We start from the raw sequence: 17,429 nt of genomic DNA on the forward strand, positions 1-17,429 counted from the left end.
GCAGATACTCCGAGGTCACTCCCACCCCCGGGCTCTTCCTCTAGATCCACAAGCCTGAGTCTAAGGTGCCCACTGTACACATAGGTAACTCCATCTCTTAGGTGTTGGAACCTTTGCATCCAGGGACTCTGGGCTGCCTCCTGGCGACCTCCTTCCTCCCATAACCCTTGACCTCACTCTGAGGTGCCAGAGGCTGGGGGCTCAAAAGGGTTGATCGGCTTAGACCTGCAAGGGACACATTCCCATGGCCGCCTTCTGCTGCAGAATGTCCTTCCCTGGACATAGACCCACACACAGGCCTGACTGCTTCTGCCCCCGTTCTGTGAGGAAGGAGGCAGCAGAGCCAAACCTAACCTGGGTCTCCTTGGTCACAGCCCCTTGGGCATCTATCCCCTGAGTACTACCAGGCAACAAGCAGACACCACTTTATATGCAATTTCTTTTGCACTTTGGGGAAAGAAAGTGTGGAGCAACTTAAAAAAAAAAAATCTGTGATCACCAACCCACATCTGGGTTGTCAGCAGAAAGGCCTAGTCCTGCCAGGCCTTTGTCCTCTTAAGTTTCCAGAGGGGCCCACCCACACAGAGCAGGAGTTACTTCTGTTCCCCACTGGGAGCTTCTCACTGGAACTCCAGCTGGTGGAGCAGGTGGCATGACATTACCGCCAGAGCACAGCCTTCCTGGCCTGCTCCACGCTCACCACGTGTTCCCCTGAGCAGCACCAGGCCACGGCATTGATGGCAGTGCTGTGGAAAGTGAGAGATGGGCTTCAGGAGCTGGGCCTGCAGCCTGCTCGGTCTGTCCCCAGTTACTGGCCTGTTTCCTTGCCTGTAGAATGGGCTCAAGGGGGAGTCAGGCAGTAGCGCAGCTGGTTAAGTGCAGGTGGCACAAAGCGCAGGGACCAGTATAAGGATCCTAGTTCAAGCCCCCGGCTCCCCACCTGCAGGGGAGTCACTTTACAGGTGGTGAAGCAGGTCTGCAGGTGTCTGTCTTTCTCTCTCCCTCTCTGTCTTCCCCTCCTCTCTCCATTTCTCTCTGTCCTAACGACGACATCAGTAACAATAACAATAAAAAACAAGGGCAACAAAAGGGAAAATAAATATTTTTTAAAATGGGCTCAAGGGCTATGGGGAGGACAAGTCCATAAGCACCTAGGGAGGCACCTTGTGGACAATTACGGGCTCTGGGCTGGGCCGCAGTGGGGGTGGTCTGAGGTAGGTGTGGGGCCAAGTAGGGGTAGCTGCAGTAGGTGTGTGCTCACCAGTGGGGTCCCCGAAGGCTGCTCTCCAGCTTCCCGGTGTCCACGTCCCAGATGTAGAGGGCTCCATCTCCAGAACCTGCCAGCGCATAGCGTCTGTCTGGACTGCAGGGGGCACGGCAGGGAAAGACATGGGTGAGGAGACACAGGGACACACGTCACAGGAGGCACTCTGGCACAGGAGGGCACCCTCAGACACACCTGAACACAGCTTTGGTCCAGTCTGAGCCACACTTGAAACCATCGGCCCTGCGGGCAGACAGGATGCAGGCAGCTGCTCATGTCCACTCCTCGGCAGGAGCTCTAGAGCTTCCTCTCTGAGCAGCTGTCAGGCTGTGGTTCGGGGGATCTCCAGGGAGGATGCCTGCACCCCTACTTCCCCAGGAGATGGTAGGTTTGGCCAACATTACCTGAACACCTGGCGGATGTTGCTGACACGCAGGTCAATGACCTTGAGGGTGTCATCCCGGGAGCAGCTGAGCAGGTGCAGCTGGTCATGGCTGAGGCTCAGAGAGGTGACCCGGCCCTGCATGGGGATGACCTGAGTGCAGCGGGGGCCCCTGGGGAGCAGAGACAGAGACCGATGAGAACAGCTGCCCTGGGGAGGTGCCTCCTGAAAGGCCTCCAGCGACCTCTCAGCTCTTTGTAGTCCGGGCTGAACTGGGGAGCCAGGACTCAGCGCGCGCACTGAAAACCCCCGATCACTACAGGAAGTGGCAGAGGAACAGCCATGCATGTGTCTTCCTGTCTGTGAGGGAGTGAGCCCAGCAGCTACTAAGGCCACTGAGGAGACCAGAGATTGGCGGCCACTGAACCAGGCTCTCGCCTTCACACCCCCTTTTAGGTTCTTGGGCTTAAAAAAAACACGTCAAATTTTTGTTCTTCTTGATTAAAAGTGGTAGCTGTCTGGAAAAAGAGGTTTCTTCACCTGGGTCACTGAGGGCCAGGAGTCCTGCAGTGGAGCCAGGGCTGCCGGGGAGATGGGCAGCTGGGCCTTCAAAGGCCCTGGCCCAGCACAGGGACCACCATCAGACAGTGCCCACCCACAGCACCCTCCTTTCCATAGCCTTGCCTCCCCCCACCCACCCACAGCCCAGGCCCTGTTACCTGCTATCCCAGAACCGGATCTTCTGGTCATTGTGGCCACTGATGATGACATGGTCCCCACACACCACGTCATTACAGTAGGAAAAGACATTGATGGTCCTAGAACCTGGGAAACAGGGTGATACCTAAGGGAAAGGCTGTCAGGGGCCCACCTACTGGACATATGGGAAGGCTGAAGTCCAGAGGCCCATAGGGGTTAGGGGCAGTGTCCTCCCCAGCCCAGACCCCAGCCCCTGCTTCCCAACCCAAAGCCTGGGGTCACCGAGGGTAGGAAAGGGCCTCTAGGAGATGTCACCCCAAGCCCCTGACTCTCCCAGCCTCTCCCAGAGAGCAGGCTGAGGTCACTCATGGTCTGGCCGCAGTTCCTGGTGGGTGAGGGGCTGGGGATGGTCACCAGGCCTCTCACAATAGGCTCGGTCAAGATCCCACTCCTTCACTGTGCGGTCTCGGCTCCCGGTCACTGCTTGGTGCCTTGTCAACTTGAACTTGGCTGCTGTCACCTTGTCTGTGTGTCCAGACAGTGTCTCCTGTCCCCACCCCAGATATGAATTAAGAGCATGGCCAAAAGACCATGACACCCTGTCCAGACCCTGACCCCCAGGCCCCCCCCCCCAGGCAGGTCTCACCTTGGACTGTGCCTCCCCCACCATCCAGAGCTGGGCGGCTTGATTGTAAGTAGCTGCCAGGATCTGGGTGCCCTGAAGGGGAGAAGGAGAAGCACTGGGCCTGGGCCTGTCTGGGGCTCTGTCCTCGGGCCCCAGAGTAGGCTGGGCAGCCCAGGTCATCCAGGCAGGTCAGGAGCTTCTGGGCCCAGAGAAGGGGACGTGTGGAGGAGCGGCTGGCTCTAGGATGCCCATTAGCCCCCACTGCCCACAAGAACTCCCAGGGTAGGGCACCACACTTCACTGGGCAAAGTCCCCTCACCGAAGGGTCGAAGTCCACACTGGTGATACTGCCACCAGCTCCTTCGAGGGTCTGGTTGGCCTTCAGGCGACCTGGGGGACCAGGGAAAGGGACAAGTGAAATGAGATGACTAAAGCTGCCTGGGATGTGGCACAGCAGCTGGAGCACTGGACTTGCAAGCAGGAGGTTCCAAGTTGGATCCCCAGATTCAAATGTGCCAGAGTGATACTCTGGCATGCTCTCTCTTCCTTTCCCTCCTCACCTCCCTCTCTCTCTCTCCTTCACACACACACTCTCTCTCTCCTATTAACAAATCTTTTAAAAAAAAATTAAAAGGAAGAGCTAGAACCGGGAGAAGAGCAGTCTCCTAGGTAGATAAAATTGGTCCATTAGGTAGAGGCTGCACCTTCCTGAATCGCCAGTAGGGGGCTCCAGTGGACAGGCAGTCCTCTCACTAAGATGGACAGGATCAGAGAGAGACCATTTCCAGGTCACACAGCAAGTCAGGACTAGGCCAGCTGGAGACTTAACTTTAAGAAGCCTCCAGAAGCTGGCCCTCATGCCAGTTCCACCCCCGTAACACACATACACACACACACACACACACACACACACACACACAATGAGAACAGAGTAAACAGTACCTGCCTTGTTCTGACAGCCCCATAAGTGCTAGAAGAGGTGTCCTGGTGAGCGTCAGGGACCCCGTGATGGAGGACCCCCACTTCCTCAACCCTCCCTATCCCTGGGGGCTGAGTTTCCTTAAAGCAGTGAGCCCAGAACTCTTGCCAAGAGGTCATTTGGCCACTGCCCACAAATAAATTTTCAGGTAAGGGAACACCCAAAACTATGCCCACCCAGGAGCAAGTGGTGGGGAGACACGGGGGGGGGGGGGGGGGGCTCCTTACCGCCCACCACACTCCAGAGGTGGATGAGGCAATCAGCCCCACCTGTGGCCAGGAGGCTGCTGTTGGGGCCAAAACGAACAGCATTGACCTCAGAGAGGTGGGCGTCCTGTAGAAGAAGGGGGGCTGCTGCCCAGTGCTCACCACATGCAACGCTGTGCAGGCTTGAGGCACACACACGTGCACGCACGCGCACACACACATGCATACACACACATGCATACACACACACACACACACACATGCGCGTGCGCATGCGCGCGAGGTAGGCTCTTCATCCAAGCTTGGAGTTGCAAACCATGCCACACCTGGGCTCAACACTGCCACCTGCCCCCCTGCCTGGCCATCCAGTGACTCTACCACCCTCGCTCCTACCCACACCTAGGAAACTGCTCCTGCTGAGCCCAGCCTTGCCCCCTAAGGACCCCTCAGCCCCTGCCTCACCCCAGCACCCCTCCCTCCCTTACCAGCACGTCCTGGGCCCGGCTAGGGAGCCGAGCAGCCACACACACCGGGATGCTCTGGTACTTCTGCTCTGGTACTCCCCCAACTGAGTGGCCTCTCCTCTTCTTGAAACTAGGGGGGTTGAGGGGGGGGCAGTCAGCACAGAGCTGACAGAGGAGTCCCAGGCAGACATGAAAGCAGACATGAAAGGCAACAGACAACCCAGGGGCTCAGTGAGCGTGCTCCCTGACCCAGCCTGTGCCCCCAGGACCAGTGTGCAGAGGGGAAGGGCAGGCAGCACAGAGGAATGTTGAGCTAGGTTGAGCTGGGGCTCCTGCTAGGCTCTGGGACCCTGAGCCAAGACCCCTGTTCTGGGGTCTCTGAACCACAGTTTCCCAAGTGGGTGGTAACTCCTGCCCAGTCTCAAATGGGAACCCTGGGCCCAGGGAAGAGCTGGGAGCAAGGCCGGGGTCAGCAGCTCTGGTCTCTGAGGTTCAGCAGAGAGAGATTCCCAAGCAGACAGCCCAGCAACATACAAACAGCACACGCATAGACCAAGCCCAGGGCCTGGCAGAGCTCACACACATACACTTACTCCAGAAGCCCCTTCACCACATCCACACAGCGAGACAGCGTCAGGGAGGTGGTGGAGGCAGACCTGGGCAGGATCAAGAGAGACGGGCTTCGGGCCTGGCCACACATCACCTTGACACCTTGCCAGGAAGCCCACAGCCCCAGCAAGAACAGGCCTCCTTCAAGGCAGAAAGAGTGAGTGAGTGAGTGAGTGAGTGAGGAGTAGAGAGGCTAAGGGAAGCCAAGACAGGGTGACAACTCCCAGCATTTCCATGAATGCCTCCGACTGCCTCGAGACCCAAGTGGTTCCCGACCAAACTCCCCCGGGGTCAGAGATGAGACTTGCAGGTGGGGTGCCCCCAAGCTGGGAAGACACGAGGCACACAGGGGAGACCTAGAGGTGCCACGTGGCCTCAGGGATGCCTGGGAGATGAATCCTAGGATGGCTTGGCCCTTGGGGCAGTCTTGGACTTTGGGGGCCAGTGCCTGAGGCCCATCCCCAAGGTTCCTTCAATGGTCTGGACACCTTTGGACTCGAGAAGGGTTGGGGAGGGAAATGGAACTAATCAAGACACATGGGGGGGGGGGGTTCAGACAGGTGCAGCCATGGGCTGAAGGTCCAGTCAGGCCTCATCTGAGTACACTCACACCCAGACATACTGACTTTTCACACACACCCTTGGGTCCACACTGCACACCTGTGTACACACACACACACACACACACGCACACACACACGGGCAACTGGGCCCGGGCCTTCCCTTGCACTTTACTTCCCAGTGGCGCCTATCACCAAACGCCCCCCCCCCCCCAGCTCTTTCTGGAAAGGAAAGGGGTGAAGATAAGAGTTTTAGGTGCCTGGTAGCTCTAAACACTGGAGGTCAAACCTGTCGAGGCAGGTGAGAGCTGTAGCCCAGGTCTGACCAAAGCCCCTCCCAGTCCATGACTTGGCATCAGCGGTTGGGGAGATAGCTCAACTGGGAGAGCATCTGACTTGTATGCCTGAGGCTCCTGGCTTGATCCCCGGTGCTCCAGGTACGACAGTGCGTTACCTTCTCTCTGTGTATCTCATGAAATTCTCTCTCTACCGTGTGATGAATCTAAAACAAGCATTTTTTTTTTTAAACAGCAGTTAATATCTAAAAATCTTAAAGACAGAACTGGTGCCACGGCTCTAGAGGAAGACGCTGGCGCAGCGATCTGGTCGCAGCTCTGCGGCAAGCCTCACCTGAAGGACCTCTTCCACTTCTCCCGGGCCTCGCTCTCCAGCAACTCGGGCTCAGCGGCCGGGCTCAGAGTCTTGGCTCCCTCCCTATACTCATCCCCAAGGGGGTTTGGGCTCCTGGAAAGAGAAGGATGCTCAAGAAGGCTGGAGGCGAGGCAGCGCAGACCCAGGACGAAGGTAGGGGTGTGTGTGTGTGTGTGTGTGTGTGTGTGTGTGTGTGTGTGTGTGTGTGTGTGTGTGTGTGTGTGTGTGTGTGTGTGTGTGTGTGTGTGTGTGTGTGTGTGTGTGTGTGTGTGTGTGTGTGTGTGTGTGTGTGTGTATGTGTGTACGTCAGGTGCACAGACACCGCGCAGGCGGGAGGGCGGGCAGTTCTGGGCGCCGCTTACTCGCTGATGCTCACGGTCCGCTTGGCAGCCTTCTTCAGCTCCTGGGACACCCGCGCCTGCTTGGCTCTGGGGGGAGAAAAGCATCCTGAGCGCGGGCGCAGCTCCCAGGCCTGTCCCCCCCGTCCCCTGGGGGCGGGTCCGGCGCGCACCTCTCTCGGCGCTCGTTCCGCAGGTTGCGCTCCGCCGCGGCGCGCGCTTTGCGCTGCACCAGCCGCTCCAGCAGGTCGCGCGCCTCCTCCTCGAGCCTGCGCAGTGAGGCCTCCTGGCCCGCGGCGCGCGCGCGCAGGTCGTCGTAGGCCGCCCGCCGCTGGGCGTTGCGCGCCCGCCGCGCGTCCACCTGCTCGCTCCAGAGGTCCCGCTCCTCCCGCAGCTGCGCCACGCGGGCCTCCAGAGCCGCCAGCCTGGGCGCGGGCAGCGCCGCCGTCACCCGCCGGCCTCCCGCCCGCAGACCCCAGCCCTCCGCGGCGCCCCTCGCGCCCCCCGACCCCACCTGCCGCGCCTTACCTGCCCCGCCGCTCCTCCAGCTGCGACTCCAGGGCGCCCAGCGCCGCGCTCCTCTCCACCACCTGGTAGGCCATCTGGGGGCGGGCGGGCGGGCGGTGGGACCTCCAGCCACCCGGAGAGGCGGGGCGCTAGTGCCCCCGCACCCCACAGCCCGCACCTGCACCCGGCCCCCTGCACCCCGCCACCCCTGCACCTACCCCCTGCACCCGTCTGCACCCCGCACCTGCGCCCTCCCCCCCTGCACCCCAGACCTGGCTGTGCACCTGAGTAGTTACTTAACCTCTCCAAACCTGCTCTGACTTCTTGCTCACCTGTAAAATGGCAACGACAGTGCTCACCTCCCCGCATACCACGAAGTGATAACAAAGAATAACAGATACATAGCTCAGAATGACAAATGTCGGTCATAGCAGGGATGTGCGCCAGGCCTTGTCTGAGCATGTTATACAGATTCGCCTTTTTTTTTTTTTTTTTTTTTTTCCTCCTCCAGGGTTATTGCTGGGCTCGGTGCCTGCGCCATGAATCCACCGCTCCTGGAGGCCATTTTTCCCCCCTTTTGTTGCCCTTGTTGTAGCTTCGTTGTGGTTATTATTATTGCCCTTGTTGACGCAATTCGTTGTTGGATAGGACAGAGAGAAATGGAGAGAGGAGGGGAAGACAGAGAAGGGGAGAGAAAGATAGACACCTGCAGACCTGCTTCACCGCCTGTGAAGCGACTCCCCTGCAGGTGGGGAGCCGGGGGCTCGAACCGGGATCCCCACGCCGGTCCCTGCGCTTTGCGCCACATGCGCTTAACCCACTGCGCCACCGCCCGACCCCCCTTTTCTTTTCTTTTAACTACAGCACCACCACCACGAGGTGTCACTGTTAGTCATGGCATTTTACAGGCAAGCACAATGGCATAAAGAGACTGTGTCCTGCCCAAAGTCACCCCGCTAAGTGGCAGTGCTGATAATTGAGACCAGGCCACCTAACAGTTGCTCCAAAGGAGTTGGAAGTCTGTCCAAGTGTAGGTCTGGTTTACAGGAAGGGCTCGAGAAATGTGGGCTGTGCTCCCCACCTCTCCAATCCCTGCACAAGGGCAACAGGCATCCTGGACAACAGGGAGAACCACAGCATCACTTGGGCACGTCCAATGCCAGGGGCCAAACTCAGGACTTCATTCTCAAGAGTCCAACACTCCATCCATTGTGCTACCTCCCGGGGTTAAAACAACAACAACAAAACCAGGTGGATGGTGAGGGTGTGGGGCCCAGACTGAATACTGGGACTGGCCCCAGCCCTAGAGTGGAGGTGAGGGTCACTTCAGCAGTCCTTCAAACAGGAGCCAGGAGCTGGGGAAGCCACAGAGATTAAGTCCCACCCTCTGAGTTAGGGGCCAGCGAGAGAGATGGACCCCACCACAGCTGTCCCCGCCACTGTGACAGGAGGAAACAAGGAGATAGCTGAGGCTGAGGGTTCCTGTCCTGACCTGTGCCTGTGTTTCTCACGGGCTTGGAAAGGGAGGAGCTGCATGAGGGTCAGGGCGTTGCTGCCCCTGCACGAGTGTGGCCCCCTGTGCCGGGGGGTCTGCGAAGGGACCCTGCCCCTGCAGCCAGGAGATCAGCTCACAGAGCTGGCCCAGCCTATCACGTTTATCCTCCCCACCATGCAGCTTTCAAACCACCATTTCCACTACCCCACCTGCTGCTTACTTCCATCAAGGTTTTGCTTTTACATTGTTAAATGATTTTTAAAATTCTAATACTAAAGATGGGAAACAGCAGTGGCTGCCAGAAGCTAGGGGGTGGTTGGGCGGTCAGAGGGAGCTCTTTGGGATGAGGAAGTAGTGCTGTACTTGAGTGGCCACACAGATCTATACCAGTGGCAGCATGGCTAAGAACGCTATGCATTCTTCATGCCAGCTTCAACTTCTGGTTGAACTCTAATCACAGAAGACACAACCAGTGGGAGAAGCTGGACGGCGGGACACGTGACTTCTCAGCACTGTCATTGTAACTTTCTGTGACTATGATTATTATAAAAATAAAGGCTAAAATAGTATAGATACGTGACTATTGTGACTATGTGAAGCTGTTCTAAAAGGTAAACAAGAGAATGGGGCTGGATGGTGCTACAGCTGGTTGAGCACACATGTTACAGTGCACAAGGACCCAGGTTCAAGCCCCTGGTCCCCACCTGCAGGGAGAAAGCTTTGCGAGTGATGAAGCAGGGGTACAGGTGTCTTTATGTCTCTCTCCCTACCCTCTCAATTTCTGGCTGTTTCCATCCAATAAATAAATAAAGATAATTAAAAAATGAAAGGGGGCCGGGTGGTGGTGCACCTGGTTAAGCACACATAGTACTATGCTCAAGGGCCAGTGCAAAGATCCAGATTCAAGCCCCTGCTCCCCACCTGCAGTGGAAAATTTCACAAGCAGTAAAGCAGGTCTGCAGGTGTCTATCTTTTTCCCTACTCTTTCCCCCCCTCCCCTCTTAATTTCTTTCTGTCTTATCGAATAAAGTGGAAAAGGTGGGGGGGGAGCTGCCAGGAGTAGTAGATTCACAGTACAGGCACCAAGCCCAAGCAATAACTCTCAGGCAAAGAGAGAGAGAGAAGCCAGAGACATAGCCACCTGGTACCTGCCTTGCCAAATGTATGACCCCAATTTGAGCCTGCCTGGGCATGCACTCCTGTGTGGCACCGCAGCAGAGGAGCATTAACACCCTGGGGAGCTTCAGTGCTGTGCTCCCTTTCCCTCTCTGTCTGAAAAAGGCAGCCTGGAGTAATGAAGTTTCACATGTGCAGAGCCCTGGCAAGCCAAAAGTAAATAGTATGTTTTAATTAAGAGGCTAAGCGATGGCTTACGTAGTAGAGTGCACACTTGACAATGTTTGAGTGCCTGAGTTCAAGCCCCTGGCACCACATGCACCTCAGAGAAGCTCCATGCTGTGGTGCTGTGGTCTCTGTCTCTGAGACTGGAAAGTTTAAAAAAAAAAAAAAAAAAAAAAGCCCTGCAGGAGCAGTGGTGAAGGTGCAGAAATCTCTGGTGGCAATAAAAATTAATAGGGGGGAGTCGGGCGGTAGCACAGCGGGTTAAGCACACATGGTGCAAAGCGCAAGGACCAGCCCCCAGCTCCCCACCTGCAGGGTGGGTCACCTCACAAGCGGTGAAGCAGGTCTGCAGGTATCTATCTTTCCCCCTCTCTGTCTTCCCCTCCTCTCTGTATTTCTCTCTGTCCTATCCAACATTGACGACATCAACAACAACAATAATAACTACAACAATAAAACAACAAGGGCAACAAAAGGGAATAAATATTTTTTAAATTTTTTTTTAATTTATAGGAGCCAGAAGATAGTTCATCCAGTAGAGTGCACACCTTATCATGCACAAGGACTCAGGTTTGAGCCTTCAGCACCATACAGGAGAGAAGCACCATCAAGGGGAGAAGCTCCACCAGCAGTAGAGCAGTAGTTTGGGGTCTCTCCTCTCTCTGTGTCTCTACCTCTATCTCTCACCCTCTAAAAAGAGAGACTGTAGGAATGGTAAAATTGTGCAAACTTGAATTCCGGCAAAAATAAATACGAGTTAAAGAAAAAGCCTCCCTCATCTCCTGCCTGACCAGTGAGAATTGGCATGTGTGTCTGAGGTGACAGGGTAAGTGCTGATGGCCAAGGAGTACACAGAAGGACCCCAGACAGCGGGCCCATAAGCCTTATCAGAGACTTGACAGTGGCAAGAGATGCACCAGAGACAGGAGAATGAGGGAGCCCAGCTTGGGAGCACTGGAAGATACACCCAAGATATCACGGGAAAGGTGATACAAGGGGCTTTTACTTGACTTTCTTATCCTGTGGGCTTCTGTTCACTTGAAACATTCACACAAGCATGCGTTTGTTTAATGCCTGGCTTTAAAAACCTTTCTTTCTTTATTTGAGAGAAAGTGAGAGGGAGAACAAGAACCAAAGCACCATTCTGGCATGTTCAGTGCCAAGGATTGAACTCAGGACCTTATGCTTGAGAGACCAAGCTTTAACCATTGTGCCAACTCCTGGAATGCATCTGGTCTTTTTTTTTTTTTTAATTTATTTATTCCCTTTTGTTGCTCTTGTTGTTTTATTGTTGTAGTTATTGTTGTTGTCGTTGTTGGATAGGACAGAGAGAAATGGAGAGAGGAGGGGAAGACAGAGAGGAGGAGAGAAAGATAGACACCTGCAGACCTGCTTCACCGCCTGTGAAGCGACTCCCCTGCAGATGGGGAGCCGGGGTTCGAACCAGGATCCTTATGCTGGTCCTTGTGCTTTGCGCCACCTGTGCTTAACCCGCTGCGCTACAGCCCGACTCCCCTTTTTTTTTACTTTTTTTTAATATTTATTTTTTCCCTTTTGTTGCCCTTGTTGTTTTATTGTTGTAGTTATTACTGTTGTTGTTACTGATGTCGTTGTTGGGTAGGACAGAGAGAAATGGAGAGAGGAGGGGAAGACAGAGAGGAGGAGAGATAGACATCTGCTGACCGATTGGGAAGCGACTCCCCTGCAGGTGGGGAGCCAGGGGCTCGAACTTGGATCCTTCTGCTGGTCCTTACGCTCTGCACCATGTTCGCTTAACCCACTGCACTACCACCCAGCTCCCTCTTTTTTTTTTATGGAGATAGTTTCTATTATTAATAAGCCAAGAGACACCATGGCGGGGACAGTGGTGTCAAGTGGAGGCAAGCCAGCTCACTCATTCTGCACTTGTGCACTGAGCAGCGAATGATGCCAGGGATGGGGCTGATGAGCAAGTGATGAGCAGAGCAGGCTGATCACTGGAAGGGGCACGGGCTAACTGCCCACCCCAAACACCCCTGGGCTCGCCCCTCACCCCTCCTTCACTGTCCTCTTCAACCCCCACTGCAGAGCCAAGCTAGCAAGCTCTTACCCTGTCCTGCTTCAAGTCACCAAACCTGAAAAGTCCCTGAAAACATACCTCCACACACAGTCACACAGGCCTGAGCCCTGACCCTTTCCCAGCCTACCTCACCGCACACCAGCTGGAGGCCCTCCTTCTCCTCTTGCCACTTGGCCCTCAGAGTGGCTGGAGGTGAAACTCGCTCTGAGTCAGGTGCTGGCTCCTGGCTCCTGCCAACCAGTGAGAGTAGTGTTCAGCCCACAGCAGCCTGAGGCACCGGCAATAACAGCTAGAGCCATGAAGTTCCTCCAGAAGGGGGTGGATGCCAGGCAGCCTCCACAGTGGAAGAGAGACGTATCTCCAGAAAGAACTGCCCCTCTGTTCTGGGCTTCACAGGGCTTCAGGTGCCTGTTCAAAGCCCCTCCTCAAGAAACACCTCTCAGCCCAGACTCATGCCATTGCTGGGCCACCCCTCTACCCTGTCCTTGGAGTAGAAAATCAGAACTACTACGGGAGCCAGGGCGGGCAGTGGGAGATAGAGACAGAAGGAGAGACAGCCACATGAGCTGGAGAGGGAAGATGGAACAGACACAGGATGGACTGGGGACAGTGGGGATGAAGGGACACTCAGCAGCTGGCCTAGGAGGTTCCAGAGCCCTCCTGCCCCCTCCTCTGGGCTGCAGCCAGGACTGACGGGTGCCAGGCAGTTGGGGGCAGGGCCCAGACACAGACAACCATTGTGAACACGCCCATGCACACACTCACCAGGGGCCCAGAGGGACAGTGGAAATGGCTTCGTTTGTTTCAAGCTGTATCTTCTCTGAGATGTGGGCCAGCAGCTCTGCTTTCTCGAGGAGCCGGTTATCTAGGGGTATAAGAGGTGAGCCTGGGGCAGTAGGCTCCTGGAACACATCTGCTTTTTCTAGCTGGAAGGACTGCAGGCACCTCCAGGATGCACAAGGGGTGTAGGGGGGCTGCTGTCAGGCAAGAGCTACCAAGCCCTCCAAGGTGGAAATCTCCTCTCCCAGGACCAGACTAGCTCTGCTGGCTAGGCACTGCCAGGTCCTGAGGGAAGGAGAGCCTAGGAGCTGGTTCATCCCTGCCCAGGAGTAAAGAAGCACACCCAGCTCCACCTGCTGTGGTCTTGGGCAACTCACCACCTTAAAGAAGAGCTCCTTCCCTGGGATGACTATAAAAGAGGATGGACACACACAAACACACACACACACACACCGCACACCAGGCTAGAAGTGAAAGCCCTTAAGCAATCACCCAGACTCCTTGAGTTGTGAAGTTGCACACACACCTCCCTGCACCCTTACCCAATCACTTCCTCTTTCTCACCAGCTCCAGGCTACGGTGGTGGAGGTGGGGGGGTGGGGGGGGTTTGACAGGCCTAGGCCTAGCTCTCAGTTTACTTCTCTCAGTTCCTTACCTGTCGCCTCAGCTGAGGTTCCCAGCTTACTTCTCACACTAGAGTCATACATGCCACTCTGCTCACATTTTGGGTGAGAAGCCTGAGGCTTAGTGGACAGACCTGTCTGTAATCTCAGCCTCCTAGGGGCTTTCTAGTCCCTGAGATGTGCGCTTCCTTGTGGGGAGAAGAGGGCGAGTCCTCCCACAAACAGAATGGTTCCACTGTCCATCAGAGCTGGGGGGGGGGGATTGGGGAGGGGAGGCTGACCTCACAATTCTAAAGTGAGAGGACAGAAACCTGGAAGGTTTCAGAGAAGTTGCCCAGGACCTGAACCCAGCTCAGCTGGAGGGGTGAGGCAGCCAGACAGCAGGCAAGCCCCACCCACCCGTGATGCTGCTGCTGTGTGTGTTGGGGGGGGGGGGGGCGGGCAACACTGTGGTTAGACTTGCAGCCCAGACACAGACCCTCAGGTGAGCAGAGATCTGACCTGCTCACCCCAACTGAAGGCCACAATCACTCTCAGTGAGTCTGGCCTCATGCCTAAGTCTGCCCCCCTGCAGCCCGGGTGGGCCTGGCACAGAAGAAGCAGAGCCCACTCTTCCTCCCTAGCGATGTCGTCCCATTTAGCCCCTGCCCAGGCTGAGCAGCAGCTCTCTGGACAGTCCCTGTGTCTTCTCGGGGCCTATGGGGACCAAATGGACAGAGCAGGCTACCCAGGCAGAACACCAGGGGAGGAAGCAACGGAGACACCCTACAAAGCAGTCCTTGGGGAAGGAGGCTGGGCCTGGGAGAAGAGACTCCGTCCAAGGAGGAGCAGGAATGCCGGCCATGTGCTGAGCCACAGGCCCAGCAGCTAGCCCAGGCCCCCACCCCTGCACAGCCCGGTCCTCGGCCCCTTCACGGCCCTGTGCTAAGTAAGCCCCGGCGCGCACTCACAGGCCGGCACCAGCTCCAGGAAGACGCTCTTCTGCGCGCGGTCCCGCTGCCGCAGCTGCCGCACGATGTGGCGCTTCCAGCTGGCGGCCGCGGGGGCGTCCGGGGCGCGGGGCCCGGCCATGGCCTCAGCCTCCCGCCACCCTGCTCCACCTCCTCCTGGAGGGCGCCCGGGGCGGGCGGGGCCTCCAGGGGCCTCCGTGACGCCAGGGGGCGGGCCACGGTGGGAAAACCCCACACACGGTACCAAGCGCCGTCTGAGCAGTGACCCCAATGCAAACCGGTAGGACCCCAACATTGTCGCCCACTTACTACTCTTACTACTTTCGGGGGTCACAGGTCTTCTGGGTGACCCCCGCACTCCTAGTCGCCAGAGCTGTCCTCCCACCGAGGGAACTCCGGATCGGAGGCGGTGGGCACAAGGCAGCTCCGTGCGACACAGGAAAAAGGGTCCCTGCTATCCTGAGGCTATGGCATATGAGGCTGGGTGGAGAGGCCAGGAGGAGAGAAAACGATTTCAGACACCAGGAAGAACGAGTGCCAAAGTTCGATGAGAGAGGCTCTAAAAAATTCAGTGTATCAGAGGCCAGGATGACACGTGAGCAGCAGGGTTTAGGGGCTTCACAGAAAAGTCAGGTCCTGAGAGGTGAGGGACGGACTGGCTTCCCCTAGCAAACCTCTGACCCAGAGCAGAGAGGAAACTTGCCTGAAATTGTGGGGCGGGGGTGGCTGGACTGGCCAGCAGCCTCTACTCCCCATCAGGGCTCAGAGGTCACTTCATGTGGGCGGCCTCTTGCAAATGCACTTGACAGTGAATCATGAGTTGCTCAGTGTTAGCATACTGCACATATATTTATGTCCTGGCTTTGGTCCCTGACAGAAAAAAGAAAGAAAGGAGAAAGAGAGGGAGAGAGAGATTATTTCTTCAACAAATGATGCTGGGACAACTGGATTTCCATATGCAAAAGAATCAAGTTGAACTCTTTATGTTTAATATTTATTTATTTATTTATTCCCTTTTGTTGCCCTTGTTTTATTGTTGTAGTTATTATTGTTGGTGTTATTGATGTCCTTATTGTCGGATAGGACAGAGAGAAATGGAAAGAGGAGGGGAAGACAGAGAGGGGGAGAGAAAGACAGACACCTGCAGACCTGCTTCACCGCCTGTGAAGCGACTCCCCTGCAGGTGGGGAGCCGGGGCTGGAACCGGGATCCTTATGCCGGTCCCTGCGCTTTGCGCCACGTGCGCTTAACTCGCTGCGCTACCAGGCTCGGTGTCGCAATTCAAATCCACCACTTCCCACAGCCCTTTTTTTTTTTTCTTTTCTCAGTAGGACAGAGAAATTGAGAGGGGAGGGAAGGAGAGAGGGAGGGGGGAGGGGGAGAGAAAGAGGCCTGAGGGCCAGGTGGTGGCACACCTGGTTGAGCACACATGTTACAGTGCACAAGGACCCAGGTTCGAGCCCCTGAGTGGTGAAGCAGGGCTGCAGGTGTCTCTCTCTGTCTCTCTTTTTCTCTCCCCCTTCCCTCTCAATTTCTGGCTGTCTCTATCCAATAAATAATAAATAAAGATAATAAAAATGTTTTAAAAAAGAAACAAGAAATGTAGACACCTGCAGACCTGTTCATGAAGCATATTCCCCTGCAGGTGGGGAGCAGGAGCTCCAACCTGGCTCCTTGAGTGTATCCTTGAGCGTAGTATTATGTGCGCGAAACTGAGCGCGCCACCACCCGGCGCCCTGGACTCTACACTGTGTAAAAAAATAAATCTCGGGAGTTGGGCGGTAGCGCCGGGGCTTAAGCGCTCGTGGCGCAAAGCGCAAAGACCAGCGTAAGGATCCGGGTTTGAGCCCCCAGCTCCCCACCTGCAGGGGAGTCGCTTCACAAGCGTGCAGGTGTCTTTCTCTCTCTCCTCCTCTCTCCATTTCTCTCTGTCCTATCCAACAATGACGACAACAATAATAACTACAATAATAAAGCAACAAAGGCAACAAAAGGGAATAAATAAATAAATTTAAAAACTAACTAAATAAATAAATCTCTGAATGGGTCAGAGACCTACACTAAAGAACTAAAACTATAAAACCCTTAGAAACACTGAGGAAAATCTTCATGACTTCAATTTAATGGCTATGTAACCAAAAGCACAGGCAACAAAGGCAAACAGATTATATTTCATCAAAGTTAAGAAGTATTGTGTTCCACCTTCTGCACCCCAAAAAGAACGTTGGTCCATACTCTCAGAGGGGGAGAAATGATAGGGGAAGATGACCAGAGAGCTCTGAATTCCAACTCCATCAGGACCTGGAGAGAGAGGAGGGAAAGAAAGGAAGGACATTTCAAGTAGTTATAGGTGTAGGTGTGACATAGAAAAGTGGAGGCAGGACCATAGGAAAAAATGAATAAATATGTAAGGATAAACAAATAGTTACAGAAATAATAGTCAACCCAGGCGGCTGGGAGGTGGTACACCTGGTTAAGCACACGTAGTACTAAGTGCAAGGACTGGACAAGGATCTGATTCAAGTACCCTGGCTCCCTACCTGCAGAGGGAAGTTTCACAAGTGATGAAACAGGTCTGCATCTTTCTTTCTCTCTCCCTTTCTGTCTCTCCATCCTCTCTTGATGTCTCTCTGTCCTATCCAGAAAAAAATACTATCAGGAGCAGTGGATATGTAGTGCAAGCATCGTGCCCCAGCAACTGGAGGCAAAAAGAAAGAAATAATAGTCAACTCATATCTGCAAGCTCAGGAGAACTACTGCAGCTTCCAGTAGAGAGAATGGGGGATACAGAACTCCGGTGGTGAGAACAATGTGGAATTATACCCATTAGCCTGTAATTTTGTAAATCAATCCTATGTCACTAATAATTTTTTTTGAAAAGAAGCATTGTGCATCAC

The 17,429-nt window shown here is 55.2% G+C and overlaps 1 protein-coding gene and 1 long non-coding RNA gene across 4 annotated transcripts; one reads left to right on the forward strand and one right to left on the reverse strand.

Annotated features, from left to right (window-relative positions):
- Window positions 1-421: 421 nt before the first annotated feature.
- ATG16L2 (autophagy related 16 like 2) lies at window positions 422-14,719 on the reverse strand. 3 transcript variants are annotated; one of them, XM_060176868.1, is made up of 18 exons: window positions 14,533-14,717; window positions 12,945-13,044; window positions 12,307-12,409; window positions 7,306-7,379; window positions 6,951-7,202; window positions 6,802-6,867; window positions 6,419-6,532; window positions 5,213-5,275; window positions 4,641-4,749; window positions 4,177-4,282; window positions 3,290-3,360; window positions 2,992-3,063; window positions 2,772-2,892; window positions 2,366-2,471; window positions 1,669-1,818; window positions 1,460-1,507; window positions 1,262-1,363; window positions 422-746 (listed from the first exon to the last, which is right to left on the reverse strand). In XM_060176868.1, exons 1-18 carry the CDS (start codon window positions 14,651-14,653, stop codon window positions 659-661), a joined length of 1,866 nt encoding a protein of 621 aa, XP_060032851.1. In that variant the 5' UTR covers window positions 14,654-14,717; the 3' UTR covers window positions 422-658. The 3 variants fall into 3 exon arrangements, with proteins under 3 accessions (XP_060032851.1, XP_060032853.1, XP_060032852.1); XM_060176870.1 differs by lacking the exon at window positions 14,533-14,717 and adding an exon at window positions 13,337-13,405; XM_060176869.1 differs by lacking the exon at window positions 5,213-5,275 and having other exon boundaries at window positions 14,533-14,719.
- LOC132533887 (uncharacterized) lies at window positions 7,192-10,876 on the forward strand. The gene is made up of 2 exons (XR_009545640.1): window positions 7,192-7,370; window positions 10,634-10,876. It is a non-coding gene; the product is annotated as an uncharacterized LOC132533887 (long non-coding RNA).
- Window positions 14,720-17,429: the final 2,710 nt, after the last annotated feature.

This window comes from Erinaceus europaeus, chromosome 17, assembly GCF_950295315.1.
Source record: "Erinaceus europaeus chromosome 17, mEriEur2.1, whole genome shotgun sequence".
NCBI lineage: Eukaryota > Metazoa > Chordata > Mammalia > Eulipotyphla > Erinaceidae > Erinaceus > Erinaceus europaeus.

Coding starts and splice junctions, on each gene's coding strand:
- ATG16L2 (XM_060176868.1), bottom strand. CDS start 14,653: ATGGCCGGGCCCCGCGCCCCGGACGCCCCCGCGGCCGCCAGCTGGAAG. Junction 12,410..12,944: donor ACTGTCCCTCTGGGCCCCTG/GTGAGTGTGTGC, acceptor ACTGGTTGGCAG/GAGCCAGGAGCCAGCACCTG. Junction 5,276..6,418: donor AAGTGGAAGAGGTCCTTCAG/GTGAGGCTTGCC, acceptor GATCCTGCCCAG/GTCTGCCTCCACCACCTCCC.